Source organism: Pristis pectinata, chromosome 20 (assembly GCF_009764475.1).
Source record: "Pristis pectinata isolate sPriPec2 chromosome 20, sPriPec2.1.pri, whole genome shotgun sequence".
NCBI lineage: Eukaryota > Metazoa > Chordata > Chondrichthyes > Rhinopristiformes > Pristidae > Pristis > Pristis pectinata.
Window position 1 is genome coordinate 5,667,507 of NC_067424.1, and position 16,467 is coordinate 5,683,973.

At 46.0% G+C, this 16,467-nt stretch overlaps 2 protein-coding genes across 2 annotated transcripts in view; one reads left to right on the forward strand and one right to left on the reverse strand.

Annotated features, from left to right (window-relative positions):
• The window catches only part of LOC127581066 (uncharacterized), a 70,435-nt gene extending 58,789 nt beyond the window's left edge, over positions 1-11,646 (forward strand). Inside the window, exons 10-13 of the mRNA XM_052035135.1 lie at positions 1,888-1,986; positions 4,324-4,455; positions 6,958-7,451; positions 11,599-11,646. Coding sequence (XP_051891095.1) covers positions 1,888-1,986; positions 4,324-4,455; positions 6,958-7,149 — 423 coding nt within the window. The 3' untranslated portion in view covers positions 7,150-7,451; positions 11,599-11,646. The remainder of the gene's footprint in view (positions 1-1,887; positions 1,987-4,323; positions 4,456-6,957; positions 7,452-11,598) is intronic.
• Positions 11,647-11,758: 112 nt separating this feature from the next.
• LOC127581017 (prickle-like protein 1) overlaps positions 11,759-16,467 on the reverse strand; it is a 35,199-nt gene continuing 30,490 nt past the window's right edge. Inside the window, 1 exon segment of the mRNA XM_052035076.1 lies at positions 11,759-12,604. Coding sequence (XP_051891036.1) covers positions 11,778-12,604 — 827 coding nt within the window. The 3' untranslated portion in view covers positions 11,759-11,777.

Below are 16,467 nucleotides of genomic sequence, written 5' to 3' on the forward strand. Positions count from 1 at the left end.
CCAAGAAGATCAAGGGAATTCTGCCAAAGCTCTTAACCAATATTTATCTCTCCACATAAAACACAAACAGGTTATCATATTGCGGTTTGTGGGAGCCTGTGCTTTGCAAACTGTTGTTTCTATCACTTGCCATAGATGGCTCAAAAGTGCTGTGTTGTTATGTTGTGGAAGGTTCAGTTCTTTCCTGCATGCAATTGTGTCTAATGTTGTCAGTTGATGAAGTGATAGAAAATTGAGATGTACAGATAGGATAAACTGCAGGAAACTCTTTCCCTTATCAGAGGTGAATAAAACTAGAAGATTTAGGGTACTAACAGTTAAATCTGTGCCTTGAAGCAACTACAGCCCGTTCTGCTATGACATGACTTTCTATCATGCCAGATTTCCTAGGAACGGGGGTTATTTCAACAGGATCGATGGGCAGGCCTCTCTGCTCTTTCAAACTTAACTGTTGGCAACACAGGTAAAGGTAAAGTCGGATTTATTGACACAGTGTGCACAGGTGCAATGGAAAACTTGCAGCAGCATCACAGGCACATAGCATCAGATAAACAGCATTCACAAGAAAAACATAAACTAAGCATAAATTAAACAATTTTTACAAGAAAGAACACAAATAGAATAAAATAGTCCATTTTAGTGCAAAGTGATCAAAGTCATACCGTTCATAGTGTTGCTAGACTGTAGTGATTAGGGTTGTGCAGGTTGGTTCAAGAACCAAATGGTTGAAGGGAACCTGGCGGTGCGGCACTTCAGGCTGCTGTACCTCCTGCCCGATGGTGGCTGTGAGAAGATGGCACGGCCCGGATGGTGGGGATCTTTGATGATGGATGTTGCCTTCTTGAGGCAGCGCCTCCTGTAGATGATGGTGGGGAGGGATGTGCCCGTGATGTAATGTAGTTATATATCTGCTATAACATGATAGTTACGTTCCTAAGAAACCTGGCGTTATAGAAAGTCATGTCGTTAGCAGAACAGTCTGTAGTTGCTTCAAAGCACAGATTTAAACAGGTTTTCTCCATTGCAATCACACTGTAACCAATGCAGTCCACATAACGTAAACCATGTTCTGTAATCTATCGATCCCATTATAACCAAGTTGTGTTATGAAAACACACATTCTAGCAGAACTACCTGTACGCAGTCTCCAAATAAGAGGTTGGCCATTCGCAACAAATGAGAAGAAATGTCTTCACCAAGTGGGTAGTGGTTGTTTGAAATTCTCCATCCAAGAGTGTTGTGGGAGGGTCAGTTGCTGAGGCAGAACAACAGAGTTTTAGATATTAAGGGAATTAAGGAATATGGTGCAGGAAAGTGGTGCTGAGGTAAAGGGCAGCCATGTTGAATGGTGGAGCAGGCAAGAGGGGCTGATTGGCCTCCGTGCTATCTCGCGTTCTTTCTTTATTGCAGAGAAAAGCCATTTTGTTCCTTGTGATCCTTCTTCAGCTAACTGGTGAGACAGTTCTTTGTAGCTGGGTAGGGGATGGAGGTGGGATCGGGGGTCAGTGAGGTTGTCATTAGCAGTGGTGAGAGGAAACCGAGAGAAAAAGCCGTAGCTTCTGACTGCTGTGCAGTGAACTCAAAGAAGAATGATGCCCCCTGATATTGTATCAGGCCAGGGTGGGGGCTTAATGTGTGGCATCTAGCCACCAGAAAGCTCCCATATGAGGAGCAGTCAACTGCAAAAGATGCAACTTGAGAACCCATTGGTAACCCTGAACCAACAGAGCAGGATTAGGGCTGAATGGCCTTGTTTACGCTTCTGTTCCTCGTGCTCGCCTCTGCAATGCAGAGGAAGGGTGGTGTTTGACTGGGAAGTCTGTTTTGTGCTGTGTGTGGGTGATGGGTCTAAATTATCTCTGTCTCTCCCTCTTGCTCCCATCCCAGAAAAGAGATTCTCGTAAGAGCAGTGGAAACATCAAGGACGGCAGACACCACTGGAGTAAATCCAGCAGTGCCTCCTCAATGGCTGGCAACGTTAGTCGGGTAAGTGAACCTAAATAAAGAAGACACAAGAGATGAGATAAGATATCTTTATTAGTCACACGTACATCGAAACACACATTTGTGTAGAGTGTTCTGGGGGCAGCCCGCAAGTGTTGCCACGCTTCTGGCGCCAACATAACATGCCCACAACTTCCTAACCTGTACGGCTTTGGAATGTGGGAGGAAACCGGAGCACCCGGAGGAAACCCACGCAGACACGGGGAGAACGTACAAACTCCTTACAGACAGTGGCCGGAATTGAACCTGGGTCGCTGCCGCTGTAATAGTGTTACGCTGTTGGAGTCTGGAACAACAAGTAATCTGCTGGTGGAACTCAGCGGGTCGAGAGCATCTGTGGGAGGAGAGGAAGGAATCCTGATGCAGGGTTTTGACCCTGGATGTCGGCAATTCCTTTCCTCCCACAGATGCTGCTCGACCCGCTGGGTTCCCCCAGCAGATTGTTTATTGAACTTAAATAAAACACGAGCTTTATGTTAACAGCAATTCCCTGATTGTATATGGTATGTGAGCGAGAATGTGGGCATTCTCATTGTGGAAAGTTTTATTCAGTGACTTCTCCCTCAGAGACAGCAGCTAAATTAATGGTAATCTCCCAAAATTTCCAAGATTCTGGGATGGTCGAAGTGGCAAATGTTATAGTGCTATTTAATAGTGCTGGGAAAGGAGGGACCAGGGATGTACACCAGTCACCCTGATACCCACTCTTGGGGAAATGATGGAATTCATCATTAAGGGCGTGGTTACAGAACACTTAACAAGTCATAATGTGTAATTCTGGTCACCCCGTTACAGGAAGGATGTGGAGGCTTTGGAGAGGGTGCCGAAGAGTTTTACCAGGATGCTGCCTGGATTTAGAGTGTGTGAGCTAGGAGAGGCTGGACAAACTTGGATTGTTTTCTCTGGAGCGGTGGAGGCTGAGGGGAGACCTGATAGAAGTTTATAAGATTATAGAGGCCTAGAAAGAGTAGACAGCCAGAATCTTTTTCCCAGGGTCGAAATATCAAGTACTAGAGGACGTGCACTTAAGATGAGAGGGAGAAAGTTTAAAGGAGAGGTGCGGGGCAAGTTTTTTTTTTACACAGAGAGTGGTGGGTGCCTGGAATGGGCTGTCAGGGGTCGTGGTGGAGGCAGATATGAGAGGGGTGTTTAAGAGGCTGTTAGATAGGCACATGAGTATGCAGGGAATGGAGGGAGATGGATCATGTGCAGGCAGAAGAGATTTAGTTTAATTCAGCATGGTGTTCAGTGCAGACATTGTGGGCTGAAATGAAGGGTGGAGCACTGCTTAGTGTTCCCTCCTGCCCCCACCACGCAGTGCCAGGGTTCCCTGTAATGAATGCGCCTCACCTTGGCTTAGATCCACATAACGCTGACGACCTAACCCGAAGGTTTTCGTTGTACTTGTTCCCGCACTGGTTCGGGAGTGCCCTGCCTGGCAAACTCTTCCAGTGTTAAAACCCACGCACAAAGCAACCACCGTAGGGAGTGGGGGTGCCAACTGAGACTCCAAGTTGAAAATCCCTCACCGGACCAAAGTTTCAGCCGCGGTTCAACGCAGAACCGTGCTGAACTTTATCCCCGAGTCCAAAGCAGTAACTCTTCGTATCAAGGGCAATGAAGAAGAGTGTTTGGAGAATGGCAATGGCAGTCCTGCAGCCCATCACCAGACTTGATTAAGTTTACCAAAGCAACACTCTGGAAGCTTCCTTTAATTTGTTCCAAGCTCACGGGTGTCTTAGACCTTTCCAGTTTGTTTTTAGGGCAGGTGGACTATATTAAAACCAGCAGGTTGTGTTGGTGATTGCTGGCCAGATCTGAGGCTGTGTTATCCACTCATCTTGGGCTCTGGTCCCAGCAGTGATTCATCCCCTAGCTGTGGGCGAAATGAGCCTCGCCTTGGGACAGCGAGAGGAAGCAATGAAGCACAGCGTCTCGTGCAGTGTTTGGCATACTGACACAGATACTGTCTGGGGCTAGTGGCAAGAGAGATGGATCAGCTGTTTCCATTTAGTGGAGTGCTCTCTTTGTTTTTGTTTCTTTGTCCCATTCTGTCTTCCAATCTCCTTCCGCTCCCCCCCTTTCTACCCCTCATCCCAGTTTCCCCCATGCATCTCTCCTGCATCTCCCCTCCCATGGGCTCTTTCCATCCAGTAATTGTTGAGGGATGGACATGCAGCCAAACTGTGGGCATGTGTGGATTTAATATTGATCACCACAGTGTTGCTTCCTCTCCGGATTCTCCATCTGTTGCTATTAAACGATTGCCCTGGCTCTGTGCACAATATGTAGCGAGCTGTGATGTGCTTTAACTCTCAGACTGGAAAGGACAGCCTTGCAAGAGACCTCTCCAGATCAAGAGCCCTTCCTCAGAAAGACAGGCAAAGGAAGCAGAGACATAGAGAACAGCGATCAGCTGCAATTCTGGCCAAAAGGGACAAACTAATGAAGGTATCCATTGCTTTCTCTAGCATTCAATAATAACACAATATTCGCGGCTATGATTACTTTTGGATCTGTGGAATTATGATCGCCGGAAAAGGCATCTGAACAGGATTCATGATTAAGGTGTGGTGAGGTTCAGTGTGATGCCTCGTAGTTGAATGCTCCGCTGGCATGGTGTGTATGAGGAATAGCCATATCACATGGTGAGTTTAGGTTTGTTATACAGTTATACACCACAGAAACAGGCCCTTCAGCCCAACTCGTCCATGCTGATCAGTGTCCCTACTCAAGCTTACTCCCACATCCCCACATTTGACCTATATCCCTCTAAAGCTTTTCTATCCATGTGCCTGGATAAATTTCTTTTAAACATTGCATTTGTACCTGCCTCTACCACTTCCTCTGGCAGCTCATCCCATATACCCACCGCCCTCTGCGTGAAAAACTTGCCTCTGTTGCTGTTGAATCGTCCCCCTCTCACAAACCTCTACCCTCTAGTTTTAGACTCCCCTACCCTGGGTTAAAGGCTGTGACTTTTCACCTTATCTATGCCTATCATCGTTTTATAAACCTCTATAAGGTCACCCCTCAGCCTCCTACGCTCCAGGGAAAACAGTCCCAGCCTATCCAGCCTCTCCTTGTAACTCAAGCCCTCCAGTCCTGATAACACCCTCGTGATCTTTTCTGCACCCACTCCAGCTTAATGACATCCTTCCCGTAGCTGGGTGGCCAGAACTGCACACAAAGATTAATTTAATCTTTTTAGGCTGGGTTTGTCTGGTTAAATGCAAAAATTCCACTTTTCTGGTTTTGGGTAGTTTCGAACTAGTTCCCACAAGTGTGAATTGGCTTAATTATTAGAACACAGAGGCCATTTGTTCCTGTCCATCTTCCCAACAGTGCAATCTCATCTGTCCCTTTCCCCCCACCTTGTATCTCTGTAGCCCTGCAACTTATTCTCTCTCACATGCACATCAACCTTTTTGATTCTTTGGTCACTTACCTACACTGAGGGGTAATTTACAGTAGTTGGTGCCATTTATTACAATACTGTGGAGGTCTAGAACAGAACTGTACACTACTGGACAGGTCATTTGGTGTTGTGCCGATCTTGATGCCAATTTACACTAAATGTCCTCCTCCTGTGTACCATCCATATCTGTCCATTCCCTTCATATTCATGGCCACGGCCAAGAAAGCTCACCAGGAGGCTAAAGAAATTTGGCATGTCCCCTTTGACCCTCACCAACTTTTATCGATGCACCGTAGAAAGCATCCTATCTGGATGCATCATGGCTTGGTATGACAACCGCTTTGCCCAGGACGGCAAGAAACCTCAGAGAGTTGTGGACGCAGCCCAGCACAACATGGAAACCAGCGTCCCCTCCATGGACTCTGTCTATACTTCTCACTGCCTTGGCGAAGCAGCCAGCATAATCAAAGACCCCACCCACCCGGGTCATTCTCTCTTCTCCCTTCTCCCATCAGGCAGAGGATACAGGAGCCTGAGGGCACGTACCATCAGGCTCAAGGACAGCTTCTATCCCACAGTGATAAGACTATTGAACGGTTCCCTCATACGATGAGATGGACTCTTGACCTCACAATCTACCTTGTACAGTGGTAACTGGTAATACCACCACCCATAGGGTCTCCTCCAAGTGTGAACGCCTTCCTGATTTGGAATGATATCATTGTTCCTTCATTGTCACTGGTCTAAACCCTGAACTCCCCAACAGCACATTCACCAGAAGGACTACAGCAGGTCAAGAAAATAGCTCAAAATGACCTCCTTGAGGATGGGTAGGGGTGAGGACTAATGCTGGCACTGATGCTCAGATCTTGAACAATGAACGAAAAGAACACACTGTATTTAAAATTATGAGAGGCAGAGATAAGGTGGACGGTGACAGTCTTTTCCCCAGGGTAGGGGAGTCCAAAACTAGGGGGCAGAGGTCTAGGGTGAGAGGGGAAAAATTTAAAAGGGACCTGAGGGGCAACTTTTTCACGCAGAGGGTGGTGAGTAGATGGAACGAGCTGCCAGAGGAAGTGGGTGAGGCAGGTACAACAGTATCATTGAAGAAGCACTTGGATAGGTACGTTTTGGGGGCCGGGGCTTGGAGGGATATGGGCCGAACGCAGGAAATTGGAACTAGCTGGGTGGTCACCGTGGTCGGCATGGTCTGGTTGGGCCGAAGGGCCTGTATCCGTGCTGTATTGCTCTATGACTAAGGAATCCCATCGACAGCTAAAACTCTCAGCCGCTGAAATGTGCTCTTGACAAATGTGCATGCTCACTCCGGCTATTGTTAGTGAGTGGTTTCCCCCCATCGATTTGCTCTTCCCTCTTTGACGGATTCATGTGGCCCACTGAAGCCGCTCATTGGTGCCCTTGCCCGGGGAAGAGAAAGCTGGCAGTGTCCAGGACTTGGTGGGTATTCTTGAGGTGAGGGCTCGGTAGTGCGCAATCCCAATGCCCAATAACGATTGTTGCTTTTCCAACCGTAGACCTACAAAATGGACTGTGAAATCTTTGCCATTGTAGCAAAACAATTGATCGCGCAAGACGCAAGCCTTGAGAAACGGGTGGAGTCGGCCGTCAGGAAGAGCCTGCGCCTGATCGGTGAGCGTCGTCTTGCCGAACTGAAGGAAACCATTGCAAAGTGGGACACTGCTGGTGCAGTGAAGAAATTGAACTGAATTTTATTGCAAAGTCTACCACCCAGATTATGATGTGTGGTTCATTTTACACGCCGTTTCCCGTATCTCTCTGCAATTTCCTCTGCCAGTATTTCCTCCTTTTTATTGACACTGTAGTTTGATAGCTGTTGTAATCCTCGTCTATATCCACTGCAGATGTTGGCAGTCTATCCCATTTAAGAAGGCTTCAAGGTGGAATTCTGAACCTACTCACATGGACAACAGCAGGAGCAGTGTTTGTTCTTTCCTGGTGCCGGTGTGTAAAAGTTGTTTGTCACCGTGCCTCCTATCTCGTGCAACTGGTAAGTCCGCATCAACCAGGCATCAAACTTGCGGAAACTCTAGGCACATGTACCTCAGCTACTCACTAGGTGCTTGCTACCTGTGGAATGGCTTGAGGCAGACACTTGGGTGTATTTTATGGACTTCAACCACAGACACTTAAGTCGGCAGTTGCAAGTTTGTTTCTGTGCTGGTGGAGGATTTATACAGGCAGGAACTGGATGCTGCAATTAGACAAATAAGTGCTGGAACTGCACAGCAGGCAAGGCAGCGTCTACGCAGAAAGAAATAGTTATCGTTTCAGGTCAACAGCCCTTGAAGAGAACTTGACAGAGATAAGTTGCAGAGAATGGAGGGAGGAGAGGAGAGAGCAGAAGAAGGCTCCGACCACAGCTAGTCTTTACTTCCAGAACTGGGTTTCAAAAACTAACACGTGCTGGGATTGTTCTTAAGTTTGCTCTCCTCTCCCTACTTTTTCATCATCTCTAAACTGAGGTTTATTTCTAACCTTTTGTGGTTCTGATGAAAGATTATTGACCTGAAAGATTATTGACCTGAAACATTAACTGCTTCTCTCCTGACCTATTTTCAGCATTTTCCTGAGTATTTTCAGCATTTTCCATTTTATTTGCAGTACTTTGGTGTTGCATTGTGAGCCAGATATGTATTCAGACAGAGCGGGAACAGGCAGCATCAGATCAGCTGCTGGTTATATTTAGCACCCATTTCCAACCTTGGACCTTTTCTACTTTAATTTGAAGATACTTCATTTGTAATAAGTTGTGTCTATTTATGAAAGACAAATATATAAAATGTTCCGAGGGAAATGTGGTTTGAAAATTTATCCTGGGTCAGTAGCGCTAAAGTTGTAATTTACTACTGAAGTTCTTTCTGTTGAGATCAATGGAATGAAAGCAGAGTTAGGGCGATTGCTGCTAGTAAATGATGTTTAAACCTGATTGGTGAGTGAATTTCTGAATATGTTCTTCATGCTGTTGATGAAAAACTAACAATTGTTCAAGACATGGTTTATATTTTTGGCTGTCTTAGGTATAGACTTCTCTGCCATGTAGCTTCAATAGATATGATATTTTTTAAATGCCATTGTTACAAAAGAATAAAACTGGTTTTAAAATATCTGTGGCAGTTAATGAATGAACTACATTTAGAATCATGGAGTAATACAGCACAGAACCAGGCCCCTTGGCCCAACTGGTCCACGCTGACCAAGGTGCCCACTGAAGCTAGTCCCATTTTCCTGCGTTTGTAGAAATATCATTGGTAAAATGACTTATTGTGTCCATTTGAGAAACAAAGGACTACAGATGCTGGACTCTAGAGGAAAAACACGATGATGCTGGAGGAACTCAGCAGGCCAGACAGCGTCCGTGGAGAAAAGCAGGTGGTCAATGTTTCGGGTCAGGACCCTTCAGCACTGACCCAAAACATTCACCACCTGCTTTTTTCCATGGATGCTGCCTGGCCTGCTGAGTTCCTCCAGCATCATCGTGTTTTTTGTTGTGGCCATTGTTGTGAGCTGCTCCAATCATCTTCCTAAAAATCCACTGGGGTCAACTGTTTGACTGCCTTGGTTTAAAGCTGATAGTCATCAGTCACAGTAGGATTTATCCTAGGCTCCGACCACAGCTAGTCTTTACTTCCAGAACTGGGTTTCAAAAACTAACACGTGCTGGGATTGTTCTTAAGTATCACAGCGATGTGTAGATCTGTCGGGCAATGAGATGATAGATTCTCCCAATCCCAGTAGAACAGGAAAGTACATGCAAGAAAAATCAGTTCCTAGCTGAATAGAAGCAAACTTTGGCCATTTTAAATGATTAGACTTCTAAAAGATCCATCTGATTTTATTTTAACTTTGTGCAGTGGTGTACACTCGGAGCTATCTCAAACTGTTTGGATCAGCATTGGTTCAGTTTTTAACTGGACTTTACCATCCTCTGTTCCCTGACTCTTTCCTCCAAATCAATGCACACCACCTTCCCCTCTTCGTACCTAATATCTGTGACACGGAAAGAGGCCATTTAGCCCATCAGGTCGCGCCTTCTCCCAGCATCTGTCGCATTTCCTTTCCTTTCTCAGTAATCTATTCTCTCTCAGATGCCCAAGAACACCCCCAATCCTCCTGCCTCCCACCTATACTAGGGGTAATTTACGCCAGTCAATCAACCTACCAACTTGGGATGTGGAAGGAAACCAGAGGGGGTTTAAAAAAAACAAACTGCTGGAGGAACTTGGAGACACGAGAGAGACTACAGATGCTGGAAATCTGGAGCAACACACACAAAATGCTGGAGGAACTCAGCGGGTCAGGCAGCATCTTGTGGAGGGAAACGGACAGTCGACGTTTCGGGTTGAGACCCTTCACCTGCAGCTCCGTACCTGGGGAAAGACTCATAGGAAGAATGTGCAAACTTCACACGAACAGCACCAGAAGTCAGGACTGAGCCCGGCTGGTTGGAGCCGTGAAGCAGTGAACATTTACGTACATCTCTCGGGAGCTCATATACGGGGATTAAGTAGGTGGGGATGGGAGAGAAATGAGGAACTGCAACATAAAATTACCGAAAGCTTAAACAATCCGGTCCTGTTTTATAGGAGCAGTTTGGCCATTTTATTAGTCGTTCTTGCATCAGTTTACAACAAATTCTTGTATTTACTTCTGTAAATAAGCTGTTGCTTAACATTTAAAGCACAGATGATACATGCACCTAATAAGCATAAATAACATCCACAGTAATTAAATATGCATGGTAATACATTATTTGGAATACAACATGATTTTATGTAAATCTGTAAAGTAGCAGTGTGATTACAGTTACATAGCCATTTGTGGATGGTTTATTTGCAATGTTGAGGCCTGGGGTGAAATCTATGGGATCTGGCTTGGGGATGTGGTTCGATCCAGCATGGTGAACCCTTCTGTTAATCCTGTGAACAAATGGTCTTGTCGTTCTCTGTGAAATCAGATGGTTCAAACCCAATGTAGTATTGGAGCAAGAGGGAGAAAAGCAAAGGACTGCACACGATGGAATCTAGATGAAAACAACAGGATGCGGGAGGCAGCATCCGTGGAGAGATCTGAAGAAGGGTTCTGACCCGAAACGTTGACCGTCTGCTTTTCTCCATGGATGCTGCCTGGCCTGCTGAGTTCCATCAGCATCTTGTTTTTTTATCTCATATTGGAGTAATGTTGAAAGCCTCAGAGGTTAGGCAGCCTCCAGGGAGAGAGGCTTTAATCTCTCATCAACCTCTACCATTAACTCCCACCATGTGTAGAATGTTTGGTTTATTTGAGTGTTGGGTCTTTCTGGTTCCCCCTTTCTTAAGCCATAGGCGATCATGTTCCATTGCCAACACCGTAGGAACCAGTGACATTCTAGTACTTCCTCCTGGCCAGCTACTGAACTGATGAGGGCATCACTGGAGCCAGGCAACCTTACCCAGAGATCTCCAGCAGAGGAAGGTATAGGTGAGGACTGTGATCTGATGGCATCTCTGTAAATAGAGGACGAATTGCTAATTGAAGCAGTTGATCGAAGACAGCTACATAGTTAAGGAAAATACTTCTAGTTAGAAATTCATCCTCAATTGATTGCACAAAAGGCGCAAAATAATCTGAAGTTTGGAAATATGGTATAACTATTACGTTTTGGTATTTGAGGGTAAATTTCTTGGTGTTGAAGAACTTTATTAAAAGGTTCTTTTGATAAATTTGGCATACAGAGTCGGGATACAGGCTCATTTCACTTCCATTGCGTTTGTTCGTCAGCATTTATTGCCCATCCCTAGTTGCCCCTATATTGAGTTCCATTTTGGACGAGTGCCTTCCCGTGTGTGTCTGGACTGATGTATAGGTCAGACCGGTAAGGAAGGCAGATTCTTGCTCACTGAAGGATGAATCAGCTAGGGGTTTAACAGCAACCTAATAGTTTCACAGTCGCTGGTACTGATGCCAGCTTTTGATTCTGGATTTAATCCCTCAAATTTAAGTTCCCTCTCTGTGAGGGGATTTGAATTCCAAATGAGGTGGATTGGTCACTGACTTTATCAGATAAGGTAAACTGCAGAATAGTTATGGTGGGTTAAATCAACCGGAGTTGCCATTCTGGTCTGCTTTGGCTAATGGCGAGTTGAATAACATGACAGGTGCTGTATCCAGGATCCGGAATGTGTGCACCCATTGGCAACAGAAGGACAAGATGGTCATGGAACCGGACCTGAATAAAGAGGGCAAAGTGATGAAAGCCATGGGAAGCCGTAACTTCAAGTTGCTCTTCTGTGTTGGAATATCTTACACGTGAGTCAGCACCAAGTCTATGGGTTGTCTAGGCAATGGTACAGTTTTTGCTCCTGCTCTCCCGCTTCCTGTCAGCTTTACCTCTCTGCGCCAACAGGACGTCAGGCGCCACATCAGGTTTCCAGGGCTCCCGGCTGAGGTGGAAGCCGTTGCTCGTCTTGGGCTGCGGAATAGGCTGTCCGAGGAAGTAGCCCTCCTCTTCCGAGTCAGAGGATGAGGAGGAGCAGGTGGAACAACAGGGATTGTCATCTTCGCAACGCAAACCCAAGACGTCATTTGAGGCGGAATTCTGAAAAACGTGACCCCCCGCCCCATGAAAGGTTTGTTGTCTGTGGGGTGGCTTTGTTTGTGGTTCAGGGCATCCAGTTGTGTGGATCAACTGGTTATAATGTTCCAAGTAAATGCGATTATTTGGACTCTCTATGGATCTCTCGGTGATTGTGTGGAGGGCTTCATCAGAACATGAACGTTGAACTCTCCCACACTGGTGGTGATGGCTACGGTAGCTCCCCTTGCGCCTGTACACTTTCCTCTGAGTTTGCTCACTCATTGGGACCTGGTACCATCTGCCTCTCTCCGCCGGTTTCGAAACCACCGTGTCAGAGAAGGTGATTTTTTGGGGTCTGAGTTGGGCTGCAGTTCTCCGCAACGGAGGGGCTGAGTCCGGCTTCCGTCTTGGCCTTTGTGGCGCTCCCTCTGGCTGCTTGTTCACGAGGTGGAGAGACTCTGTGCTTCTTTTGTGGGAGTATGCCTTCAGAATTCCAAAGTTGGTCTGTATTTCTACTTCCTTTCCAGTCTCGTGGTCAGTGGGTCTAAATGATTTTGACGTCTTGTATACATCTTCGTTCACAGTTCCTTGGGAGAAAGAAATGACTGTTTTTATTAGACTGTTCAACAGCTTTCTAACCTTAAATACTAATTTCCCTGCCCGTTGATGCAAAGTCAAAGTCGAGTTTATTGTCATATGCACAGGTGCAATGAAAAACTTACTTGCAGCAGCATCACAGGCACACAGCATCAGATAAGCAGCATTCACAAGAAAATATAAATTATACACAATTTTTACAAGAAAGAACACAATTTAAAAAAAAATTCATTTTAGTGCAAAGTGATCAAAATGGTCATAGTGTTGCTAAACTCTGGTGATTAGGGTTGTGCAGGCTGGTTCAAGAAACAAATGGCTGAAGAGAAGTAGCTGTTCTTGAACCTGGTGGTGTGGGACTTCAGGCTTCTGTACCTCCTGCCCAATGGTAGCTGTGAGAAGATGGCATGGTCTGGATGGTGGGGATCTTTCATATACGTTGCCTTCTTGAGGCAGCGCCTCCTGTAGATACTACCAATGGTGGGGAGGGATGTGCCCGTGATGTATTGGGCTGAGTTTAAGGGTGGGGCAATGCAATGGGTGGAATTTAGTGTGGAGTTTGATGAGCACAAGCTGGGGAACATGGACATCAGTGCTTCAAACACAGCACTGGTCCTTGGTTTCTGTACACTGGTATGAGCCAGGTGATCAATGTTGACCTCCACAGAGCTCTGCAATATGAAATATCACCAGAACCTTCAAGGTTAATCTCCAGGCTGGTGAGACTGTTGCATCTCACTCCTCGTCCCATCTCCTGTGGGAAGCCTAAAGAATAAAGCAAGTCAATCATTGCCCCATCCACCAGGACTCAACTGTGCCCCCTCACCATTACTTAGTCTTGCAAGATCCATTGGATCTTCAACTAACGAATCTTGCAAAATCCAGTGGTGTTCACAGAAAGTCCCAGGTAAACATCTTGTGGTAGATCCAACAGCAAAGGTTTCAATTTTCTACAATGCTAGGATTTTGGACCTAACTGAGGAGCAGCAAGGTTATATTAGTTAAGGCATGGGCCAAATGCTGGCAAGTGGGACAAGCCTAGATGGGGTATCTTGGTTGGCATGGACCAGTTGGGTTGAAGTGCCTGTTTCTGTACTGTATGACTGTATATGTGCTCAGAATCATGGAGAAAGGCTCTGGTGTTCAGTTGGATGTCAACAACTTGGGTCTGATCCCTTTTTGTCCACACCAGACTGCAACTAAAGGTTGATGTTCACAGCCCTGATGCTGACACTGGTTGCACCATGGTTTGGTATGGCAATTCGAACACACAGGAACACAAGAAGCCGCAGAGAGTCGTGGACTCTGCCCAGTAGTTCATGGGCACATCCCTCCCCACCATCGGTAGTATCTACAGGAAGGCAACATCTATCATCAAAGATCCCCACCATCTGGGCCATGCCATCTTCTCACAGCTACCATCGGGCAGGAGGTACAGAAGCCTGAAGTCCCACACCACCAGGTTCAGGAACAGCTACTTCCCTTCAACCATTCAGTTCTTGAACAAACTGGCAAAACCCTAATCACTATAGTTTAGCAGCACTATGACCACTTTGCACTAAAATGGACTTGGTGTTCTTTCTTGTAAAAATTGTGTGTGGGTGACACTTGTGGGCTGCCCCAGAACACTCTATGCAAAAAGGATGTATTTCACTGTGTGTTTCAACGTACATGTGACTAATATACTGTAGATAAAGATATCTTAAAATCTTATCTGATGCTATGTGCCTGTGATGCTGCTGCAACTAAGTTTTTCATTGCCCCTGTGAGCACATGTACTTGTGCATCTGACAATAAACTTGACTTTGACTCCTTGAACTGTACTTTCCACATTCTAGGTAAAATATTGACAAAGAAATAATAATGTCACAGGAAGCCATGTCCCCACCCACCCACATATACATACACACACACACGATTGTAAACACAGTCATGCAAGTAGAACAATTTTGTACACATGGTTTATCGATCCTGCACACTTGCCTATCCTCTCTTTAGGAATCAGGATGGCCAAGTTGCAGTGTCAACAAAAGGACAGCTGTGACTCCCAATGTAAGGTGGTGGGTTGGTTCAAAACACAAAAAAAATTCTCTCAAAAGTCACAAATCAAAGAAAAAGAAAATTCTCAGTATCCACAACATGTCTCCAATTCCCTGCTTTACCATCAACCTAGCTACACCAACCATGGGGGATGTGGATATGATGCATCAGTGGTGTGTGTGCCATCTACAAAACACACTGCAATTACAAACCAACCTCCAAACCCACGACCTCTACAAGGGCTTCAGGCATAGTGGAACACCACCACCTACAGATTCCCCTCCAAGTGCAACACCGCCCAGACAATTTGCCATTCCTTCATTGTTGCCAGGTCTAGATCCAGACTGATGAAGGCCAGCATGCTAAATGCCTTTTTCACCACCCTGTCTACTTGTGACGCCGCTTTCAAAGCATTCTTCACCTCTCGTCTCCTGTGACTTTGCCTACTATACAACAGACTGTTGAGTCATACAGCCTGCCCCACCCCATCCCCTTAGCTGGTGCAGTCTTGTCAATAAAACTTCTTCCATTTCCAAATGTGTAGAACAACATAAAAACACCTTTGAGTCATCCTTGGACTCCAATTACTGTTAACTTAATAAGGGCAATTAGCAACATACTTCCCGTTCCATTACTAACTCAGATGTTAGCTCATGCAAGATTAACAACACACACTGTTGTCTTTTCAACAGCGAGGAACTGCTACACAATCAGATAGCATTAGTATGAACAAACATCAGATCAGCTGAGATTCCAGATCATTGCCACTGCTGCATATGCAGACACGGTAGTGTAGAGGTTAGCGTAACGCTATTACAGCGCCAGCGACCTGGGTTCAATTCCGTCCGCTGTCTGCAAGGAGTTTGTACGTTCTCCCCGTGTGCCTGCGTGGGTTTCCTCTGGGTGCTCCGGTTTCCTCCCACATTTCAAAGACATACAGGTTAGAAAGCTGTGGGCATGCTATGTTGGCGCTGGAAGCGTGGTGACACTTGTGGGCTGCCCCCAGAACACTCTACACAAAAGATGTATTTGTGACTAGTAAAGAAATCTCATCTCATGTTGTCCATGTAACCAGGCTTGGAAATGTTGAAACCACAAAAAATGGTAAAACATTCACAACCTGAAGAGCCTCATTTGTCGTCCCCTTCACAACTCTGTTGCATTGTGCACTTTTGGTCACCCTGTTATGGGTAAGACGTCATCAAGCTGGAAAGAGTGCAAAGGGGATTTGCAAGAGTGTTGCCAGGACTTGAGGGCCCGAGTTATAGGGAGAGGTTGCGCAGGCTGGGACTTTACTCCTTGGAAGATAGGAGACTGAAGGGTGATCTTATAGAGGTGTATAAAATCATGAGGGGCATAGATAGGGTGAATGCACTCAATCTTTTTCCCAGGGAAAGGAAATCAAAAACTGGAGCGTGTGGATGACAGGCGGCACGGTAGTATACCAGTTAGTGTAACGCTATTACAGCGCCAGTGACCTGGGTTCAATTCCCACTGCCGTCTGTGAGGAGTTTTAATGTTCTCCCCGTGTGTCTGCGTGGGTTTCTTCCGGGTGCTCTGGTTTCCTCCCACATTCCAAAGACGTACGGATTAGGAGCTGTGGGCACGCTATGCTGGCACCGGAAGAGTGGCAACACTTGTGGGCTGCCCCCAGCACATTCCCAGTAATGCAAAAAGAAGCATTTCACTGTATGTTTCGATGCACTTGTGACTAATAAATATCTAGATGAGAGGGGAAGGATTTAAAAGAGACCTTCTTCACAGGGAGGGTGGTGGATATATGGAATGTACTGCCAGGGGAAGTGGTTGAGGTAGG